At 38.4% G+C, this 9,483-nt stretch overlaps 1 protein-coding gene across 1 annotated transcript; it reads left to right on the top strand.

Annotated features, from left to right (window-relative positions):
* Nucleotides 1–6,725: 6,725 nt before the first annotated feature.
* LOC118819262 (golgin subfamily A member 6-like protein 1) lies at nucleotides 6,726–9,129 on the top strand. The gene is made up of 5 exons (XM_036586973.1): nucleotides 6,726–6,734; nucleotides 6,820–7,713; nucleotides 8,535–8,612; nucleotides 8,808–8,862; nucleotides 9,083–9,129. Exons 1-5 carry the CDS (start codon nucleotides 6,726–6,728, stop codon nucleotides 9,127–9,129), a joined length of 1,083 nt encoding a protein of 360 aa, XP_036442866.1.
* Nucleotides 9,130–9,483: the final 354 nt, after the last annotated feature.

Genomic DNA, 9,483 nt, shown 5'->3' with positions numbered 1-9,483 from the left:
AGAGCAAAAAGAGCAGAACTCGCCTGTTCCTCTTTATCCTGCTCCATTCCCACCATCTCAACTTGCCTGCAGCAAATAACAACAAAGTGCTTAATTTCTCCAAATAAAAGCAATATTTTGCTCCCAGTTTTTTGAGGAAATGTAACTTTGTTTTATGTAAACTGAATTTGAAAACTCGTGAAACATTCGTGGCCATAACTTAAGCTTGAAACAACTTTCCACTGTTTCAGGTTTCATTATTGAAATGTGTGCCTCTATACAATTAGGCTGTGTCTGATATCGAAGTACGGACGTATGGAACTCCGTATATACATAATCTGTTGTCTCCTTTTCAAATGCAAATCTCGCATTTGTAAAAGAGGGAGGTAAAACAGGCCAATTCCAAAATCCATAGCTCGCCATGCTGTGTGATTTTATCCACTTTTTAGTGATTGAAGCCACATTATGTTAAACTGAAATTTTCATAGTGAGCTAACAACTTTTTACTGATTTACTTCGTGTTGTTGTCGAGATTGAAAGCCAGTAGCTATTACAGGTAACATTGGCTATTAGCCACATTCAAATAACTAGCATGGCAACTAAATACTTTGCTGACGTAGATGATTTACATGGAGGTTCATTTTATTTTCCTGCCTGTGTCTATTTGGACATGTTTCTTCTGTGTGATCCATCATGGTGCCTCACTGTAAACCAGCAAATGGGCGCAGATCTCATCAATGTAATTCCAGAGCCCCCCAAAAAGGGACAACAGCTTGTTTTATTCTGGAGCCAAATCATAGGATTGTAAAGGGGCTTGTAAAAGCACGACTGGGCATTTTTTACCCTGAACAAAGTCACATATCATCTATACAGACATCAGAGGACAGTTCAAAGTTTAATTAAGTGTTTAAGATGTAAACAAAGTCAAGCAGAGTGGTTTGGCATGAAATGCGCCGTTTGTCATTGTAAAGAACTGATCTAAATTTACAGCAGAAACACTGCAGTAATCTATTGTATTTCTTAAATACATCAGCTCACTGTAAAATCATACATTCTGGGTGATACCGGTCATGCTTCGTCTCAAAAAAAGTTAAAATGATTTTTACAGTGTTATTAGCTGTTATTTGCACGTTGGGACAATGATCAGTATTTTTGCCATCACAGCCTGTTTCTGAATATTTGAGCACTGTAGGCGGAGCTTTCCATCATTATTTTTGGTTTTGATCATTTTACTTTTATTTTTTGTCTACAGTTCATTTCACAGGAGGTTTTTTTTGTAATATGTTATTTCAACCCAAAGCTTTGTTTGAATACATTCGACAGGTTTTGATCTTCTGATGCTCTGTTTTTTAGTTTACTAGTTTATCCTATAATATTATTATTATAGGATATTTGGTTACACTGGTATGAGTGCAAGGAAGTGCTGTAATATGTGAAACATTGAGGGCCAGCAGACACCAGTGAGTGCACATTAGAGCACATATAAGCTGTACATTAGAAATAGATTAAACATTAGATGTTCACCATTTCACAGCAAACCACTCTGAATGACTTTGTCTACATCTCAATGACTGTATTATCCAGAAATGTAGAGAAATCGGTGGAATTCTCTTTAATGGAAGTCTACAGTCTTTCACTGCTTTTCATTTTTAAGCCAGTTTTAGTGTCCCATTTAAGGTGGCCTGTACCTTAACTGGAGCATAGTAGCGTATAGTACTGATTTGTCTAGGTTTTCTGTTCTAATGTCACATATCGGCATGAATCCAAGCTCTTTGTAGAGCTATAGAGAGTCAGTAGTCAATAGCATAGACTGTTGGTCTTCATACGAGTTCAGTGAACGCAAAAGCAAGCTTAAGCTTCTGATAGGCCAATACATTATGCATTATTTAATTTTCTGAAAACCTTTTACTGAATTTTTTAAATATTTTATAATATGAAAATATTGTACAAGTGCCTTAATAAAGAATGTTTTTAAAAGTGATTTGTGATGAGTGTTAAATGAGTCGTAATGAAGATGTAACAAGAATGTGAAAGTGGGCTCTAGAAAACTTTGCAGAATCGTAGAATTATGCTTTTGCTTTTTTGGAACCAATAGCAACCACCTGGGGTACCACAGCAACAGCCTAGCAACGACTTAGCAACCACCTGGGATGTAATAGCAACACTGTAGCAACCACCTGAGGCTTCACAGCATTGACTTTCTTAAACCAACATTAAGCTTGTTCACAAACTTTCCCTTCCAGTTAAAATGGTATAATGTTGTACGTCTGAAACTCTTTTAAGGAGGGTAATAACTAGTTACATGTAATGGATTCGTACTTATCCAAGCATTTTCAAATAATGGCACTTATTCTCAAATATGTGTTCCTGAGTTATAATGTAGTCATTTACAAATCTTACATGTCCATCCGGTCGATGTTTAAACATCCAGGTTGACTTTGTGGCCATTTCTAAAGTCTGAATACACAAAGTAACCTTCAGGTGTGAGAAATATAAAAAAATATATAAAAATATATATTTGAACTATCGATAATAAAAAGACAACCAGACAAAATTTTCATGTTAGATATTTGCAAAAAGGTTTTTTTTCATAGCTTATGGTGCACAAAATACTGCAGCCAGTACTCTTCATGTTTCCCACAGTAAACTGTTCATCAAGTGTCTTTTATATGATTTGGAATATAACTATACTCTTAAAAAAGATGGATCTTCAAGAGTTCTTTAGTAAAGAAATTGGTTCTATATAGAACCATGAACACACAAAGAACCCTCTCTATGATTAAAGGTTTCTTTACATCATGAAAGGGTTCTTCAGACTGACGGATAACTAGTAGAGATGGTTCTATATAGAACCTTTAGAAAACGGTATATATAGCACCCAGAAGGGTCTTTTATTGCTACAAGTTTGACCTTGTCACAATAGAAGAACAGTTTTTGGTGCTATATAGAACCCATTTCAAGAAGGTTCTAGATAGGACAATTGGTACAATCATGTTCTCTGACTAAAGGTACTGAGATGTACCATTGATGGTACCACCCCAGTGACACGAGGGGTCCCGCAGTGACCAAGTGACAGTTTTATACCTTTTTTCTGAGAGTGTAACTGTTGATTAAGGCAGTGAATCTGCTATAGTGCAGCTTTTGGAAACATTTTCAAAGCTACACCGTTGGTTTAAATTAACTTCCTAATGAAAAAGTATTTTATAAACCTTTTTGGCCTTATTTTATCTCAAAAGGGACTAATAATTTTTCTTTAGACATTAAAAGGATTTCAAAACTTTTACATGTAGTGTGGTTTTATTAGACTTTTTATATTTGGATAAGCAATGGCAAAGCTAATGCTAGGCTACAAGTGCTAATCTAGCCTTTAATTTTGCCACAATATCAGCTTAGTATGAATAACTGACATTAGCTGGCTTGCTATGTCAATTTATGTGTCAAATTCACACTAAGTTACATATAAAAGTTAAATGAAGAAAAAGTATGAATGTTGCAAAAACTATAGCCACTCTGTAAATGTGACAGAAACATTGATTATTTTAGCCTCGGCTCAAAATCTCCACCGTCAGTCTCTAAACAGGTAACCGCACTGCTTTTTCACATGATTAGACACAGAATATTGTCTGTATGACTAAATAATAGAGTGGAGATTTAGTGTATTTTATGAAGAAGAAAGAATTACTTAAATAAACCACTCAATAAAATATAAATGCATGAATCAATAAATGTAGGATATAAATAAAAAATGTAGGATATAAATAAAACCGTTATTTATATATTTTGGATTTAAATGTAATTAATTAATTTTATTTTCTTTGTGGAGGCTTTTTAATCCGGAAATCCAATTATGGGCAAAAGGCATCCACCAGGCATTATGACGTCATAGAGCCTCGTCTCCATGGTGACGAGCGGGTATAAACACCAGAGAGCAGTCGGTTTAGCCTCAAACGGTTTTTCGTCACGGAGGTATCGTTAAGCGGTCCGTCAGTGAGATCAACAAAAGGTCAGTGTGACTCTCAGATTTACGCAGCTCTGTTCGTAGAAAAAGGACTAAAGTTCAGCAGCTGTTTGTGAACAAACTAGAGAACTTTTAGAGAGGAGAATTTCCACTTTGTAAAGTGTTGCGGGTCTATCAAACGGTAGAGGGCGCTCCGGAGCGAGTCCAAAATGAAGGGCTTAAGATGGAGCATTTGAGCAAAATCATAGCTCATAAATGTCTAAACATTTTGAATACAAAATAATACATCCATTTTCTAAACGTAGAACAGCATAAAACATTTTAATATCGTTGTTATATTTTTGAGTGCTTTTGAACTGAGCGCGAACAGCCAATGAGCTGCTCCGCTCGGTAAACAGTCAGCACTCAGTAGCAGTTCTGCTCGTGTCCTGCTGCCCAAAACCCGTTTGTAGAAAAAAGGAAACGTAGCTACAGGTGTTTCCTTTGGTTTTTAGTGAAATAACGAAAGAGCACGGTATTCCGTACACTTGAAACTTTTCCTGTTTGTGTAATAAAAAGTACTTTCTTGACATTTGTCAACAATACATCTGAGACATTGTCATAAATCCTTTTTTTTCATCAAATCGGTTGGCAAGACCATCTAGGCTGGGTTTGGACATCAAATCTGTGCGAATAGTGACCGACCCCCGGCGTGAGCCGAACATGGCGGGATGCGAATGTAAATAGGGTGGGGTAAACTTTCCCCACCAGTTAAAATGCATTTTTGCACGTTTAAACATAATATTTAACACTTAAACGAATATCAAACAATGGATCATCACCATGAAACACAGTATGTTTAGTACTGAGTTGTTAATCTAAGTTTACACCGTCAGCTAATTTACTTTAGCAGACTCCTTTCAGATGCGCAGCTTAACAGCACTGACTCACTTTACTGGGCTTCTTTCCATGGTAGCCTCATTCACTGCACATATTGTTCATATTAATTCACTTTCATAATCAGTGTAATCAGTTAATGTATAATTTAATGCAATTAGATTTCATAAAACTTCAAATAAAATGCAGGGAAAACACTGTACGGAAAACCGCTCCTTCTGTGGCAGCTGGTGTACGGAATACTGACGGTACAAACCGTTGACGCAGATGACGCTTTTTTTCCCCTATTTCTTTAAAAGTATTGGCCCAAATGTGACCAATCAAAATGTATCCTGGTTGCTAGGCAGATTTTGCAGAGTCCAACCAATCATTACACCCTGTATGACTTCGGGTCTTTCCGCAATACCTGCTGAAACGCGAAAAGTGCCGAAGTACTGTACGGAATACAGCACTCTTACGTTACATCCTTCTACTTTCTAAAATTAAAGGATAGTTCTGGGCAGGTGATCAGAAACTATTTACACTTTTCGCTTTTAGCCGTTTAACTCCATTCGCCCCATTCACTGTGGACTCGCTCACGAGCGCCCTCTGGCGTTTAGCAGTCCTGTTTTTGATGAATGCAGATAAAACCGTTATTTACGTACTTTGGCTTTAAACGTAATTAATTGGAATAGAAATATATTTATGGGCAAAATGCGTCCGTTGTGACGTCATAGAGCCTCGTCTCCATGGTGACGGGGCGTCATAAATAACTACCAAAGAGCAATCGGTTTCTCCTCAAACGGTTTTTCGTCGCGGAAGCATCGTTAACCGGTCCGTCAGCGAGGTCACCAAAAGGTCAGTGTAACTCTGATTTATGCAGCTCTGTTCGTAGAAAAAGAACTAAAGTTCAGCAGCTGTTTGTGAACAAACTCTACCGGTGATGTGCGATTCACGAATCGTTCTTTCGTACCGGTTCATTTTGCTCGGTTCTTTACAGTTGAACTTGTGCTGCTGGAACAGCTGCTGGAACAGCTGCCGTTAGAAACTCGCCTGACCAACCGCGGCTTTACAGCTGCAGCTCTAACATCAGCTCATCTACTGAGCGATTATCCGCAGTGCAGAACAGATTTCCCTTTACTTTTCAGTGACTAAATTAATCCGGTTTATTTTTAACTAAAAAAACACAGTTTATAAATGTTTTCTTTCATCTACTGCTAAATGTTCTTTTAATCTACTGTTATTTAGAAAAAGTAAATGTAAAATAAATTCATATAGTATCTCTTATTATAAGTCCTAATTATGAGCGAATAAGTCATTTTGATGTGCAAAATCATTCTTATGGGATACTAAGTTATAATTATGACATTCTAAGTCATGCTTATGAGAGAGAAAGTGATAATTATGAGATTCTAAGTCGTGCTTATGCGATCCTAAGTCATAATTATGGGAAACTTTCTCATTATTGTGACTTCCATTGTCAGAAACAGGTTACCGTACTATTCAGAAAATATTTACAGTATCTAATTTACTGAAATTAAACAATGTTTCTTTGGGTATAAAATTGAGTAAATGTTAGCCTTGATTTCCCATTAAAACCACGAACTGCCTATTACATAAATGTGATTTAAACCATTCTAAAACTGTGCCTGAGAGGCCGAACCAGCATTCAAGATGTTGGATTAGAATCTTGTGTTAGACAACATTTAAAATTGGACAGTCTCATGTTTAATTTGGAGTGTAAACTATTTCACATTCACTCTTCTGGTAATGAAGCAGTGGATGGTGAAGCAGTTAAATCCTTTAACAAAACCAATAACTATAAATTGGTATGTATGTTTTCTTATTTCTGATTTTCCAAACCAGAACACAACGACTATATGAGGAAAGAGCAGAAGAGAGAAAGATGAAAAGAAACCAGAAGCAGAGGAAGATGACAAAGGTACAACATTAATAGTGCACGGCAGCTCTTTATCAAACACTGAGTAACCACACCTGTATTAACCCGGTCATTTTGTATCTTATAGTCAGTAGCTCCACAGGAGACGGAGCAGGAGATGGAGCTGCGTTCCCCACCCAGTCCCACAGCCTGCAACTGCTTCCCCAAAATCACCCTCTTCAAGAAGAAGGACAGAATCCGGGAGAGGCAGAGGGAGGAGGAGGAGCTCCAACAGGCTCAGAGAGAGAGAACAGAGATGGAGCTGAACAAGAAGGAAAGAAAGCAGAAGAAGAAGGAAGAGAAGAAGAAGCTGCAGAGTGCCAGAGAGACTCATGATGAGGAGCTGATGGGAGTGGAGCAGGTTCAACAAGAGAATGTCATCAGGAATTTGGAGGAAACAGTGAAGCAGCATGAGATGGAGATCAAAAGATTCCAGGAGAGAGAAGAAAGGCTGAAACAAAAGCTGGAGAAAATCAGAGAGAAAATAGCCAGGAAAGAGCGGAAGACTCTCAGAATTGTTCAGAGAGATGAAAATCTGAAGAGAGAGCTGCAGGCCATGAAGGAGAGGCTGGCCCAAAAGGAAAAACAGAGAGAGGAAGAAAAGAAGGTCACCAGCCAGAAAACAGTGGAAAGGATATTCACTGTAAGTGTACAAGAAATAATGAAGATGGACAGAGAAACGGAAAACCAGCAAGAGGAAGACCAACAGAGAGAGAGGAGAGAGAGACAGAGAGCAAGAGAGGAAATCCAGCAGGAAAGTGCTGGTCAGGAGCTGGACAAGCCTGAAGAGAAAGAGAAGCTCCAGGAAGCTCCAGTCCAAAGCTCCAGGAAGCTCCAGTCCAAAACAGAAGATCTGGCTTCAGAGACCGAGACTCAGGTCCAGACCGATGGATCCACGAGTGGACAGACAGCCGAGGAGAAAACAGAGTGGAGCGGCCATGACGGCGGGGGAGCAGTGTGCATCGAGGTGGAGAACCAGGAGGTGAGTCTCTACTCACTGCTATGATTCTGTTACTATTTTCTAACATGAATTCAGTTTGGATCCACTAAGTGTCAGGAAAAGACCAAATTCAGCCAATTTAATGAGCTCATCAGCTGATGAAGTCTGGATTGTTGTTTAGATTCACTCAAACCCAGGCTGAATCCCAAACGGCTCTGTACTCCCTAAATAGTGTGCTAGTTATTAAAGTTTAGAAATTCTAGCCTCTACAGCCAACAGTGCATCATTTATTAAGGATGGATGTGTCTGAGTCCCAAATGACTATTTCTTAGCTATATTTTGCTCTGTTGGGCTGCAAGATCCAGTATTTAAATCCCTACGTAGTGCACTATGTAGGGAGCAGGGAGCCATTTGAGATTCAGCCCCAGCACGAGAAGAGGGAGCCACGGGATTGGTGCTAAAAAAGACTCGGGGTGGTAACTTGGTGACCAAACAAGTATTTCTAAAGTGAAAGTTTTTGCATTAAACAGTGATGTGTTATCATATGTTTATTGTTATACAACAAAAATGTAATGTTCATGAAAGAACCACAGTCCTTGGTTGCTTGGCAACGATACCATACTTTAAAGGAAGTACATTTATTGGCATTATTTATGTAGATTATTAGTAATAATAAAATGTTTTCTGAACAATTGTGTACTTTATCATATTTTATGTTGGCCGCCGTTTTATAAAAGCAATCAGCCACTTGATGCCATTTGCACCCTTCCAGTGTTAAAATCACCGTAATTCAAAGCCTCTCGTGGCTTTAATTGCTTTAATATGCTCCTTTTGGTAAACACAGCTCTGTCTTAATTTCTCAGATGGAGCCTGCAGCACGGAGCTCATCTGGAAGCAGGATGTTGCAGAGTGTGCTGTCCACAGTTCGCTCTTTCGTTCAGGTACCTATTAACTTCTCTACTGTACGATAAGATGCCATTTTTGCCTTCGTTTTTACACTGCAAGTGCACATTGAATAAGTTAAGCTTGTGTTAGCTCTAAGAAGAACATCTCACCCTTAAAACTTGATTATTGTTTCATTCATTGAATTATTATATATATTTTTGTTCACTTACTTTTGTATCTCTACCCTGCAGCGCCTGAGATTGTATTACTCAGCTCAGCCCATTCAAGCTGAGGAAGAGGACAAGTGTGAGGAAGTTTCTCCACCACGTCGATTGATTCCACTCGGAGCGCCGGTTGGTGTCATTCATTTTCAGGACAGATTAAATCGATTCATTAAAATATCTCTGTATTTGAGCTGCCATAAAGTGTAAAGTCACATTAATAGTGACTGCATTAGGGAATGATGCTAATGAATGTCTCAGGCTTATAAAACCTTTTAAATGCATGTTTTTTTTTCCTTTGACAGGCAGGGGTCCTGACTGTAAAACTGAAGACCTGCAGAAACTTCAGTAAAGCTGGTATGTTTAAAGTTTCTGTCCATCTCAGTGTTTAAAGTCTAGTCTTTGAGTCTGTGTTTGTACTGATATCCAGCAACAAAACTGTTATAAGCTGATTTTGTCTGCATTGATCAATAATGCTGGTTCTGGTTTGGCTGTTTTTCTGCAGCAGCTCCTTTGAAGAAAGGCACTTGGGCTGCCGTGAGGATCACTATTGGGAGAACGGTGAAATACACTGTGCAGCAGCCCTACAGCGACCCCATGTGCTTTGATGAATGGAAACACTTCACCATACAGGTCAGTATTACTTATCAATGTCTTCTCTTTGTGCACAGCAGACAAATGGGTTTTTAACCCTCTGGGGTCTTCA

The sequence above is a fragment of the Colossoma macropomum genome, unplaced genomic scaffold (assembly GCF_904425465.1).
Source record: "Colossoma macropomum unplaced genomic scaffold, Colossoma_macropomum, whole genome shotgun sequence".
NCBI lineage: Eukaryota > Metazoa > Chordata > Actinopteri > Characiformes > Serrasalmidae > Colossoma > Colossoma macropomum.
Note: the sequence above shows the minus strand (reverse complement) of the source record. Positions and strands in the feature narration are given on the sequence as shown.

Bases quoted from the DNA above. Each gene is read 5' to 3' on its own strand.
- LOC118819262 (XM_036586973.1), top strand. The intron at 7,714-8,534 runs GTGAGTCTCTAC...TTAATTTCTCAG, and splicing joins TCGAGGTGGAGAACCAGGAG to ATGGAGCCTGCAGCACGGAG. The intron at 8,613-8,807 runs GTACCTATTAAC...TCTACCCTGCAG, and splicing joins CAGTTCGCTCTTTCGTTCAG to CGCCTGAGATTGTATTACTC.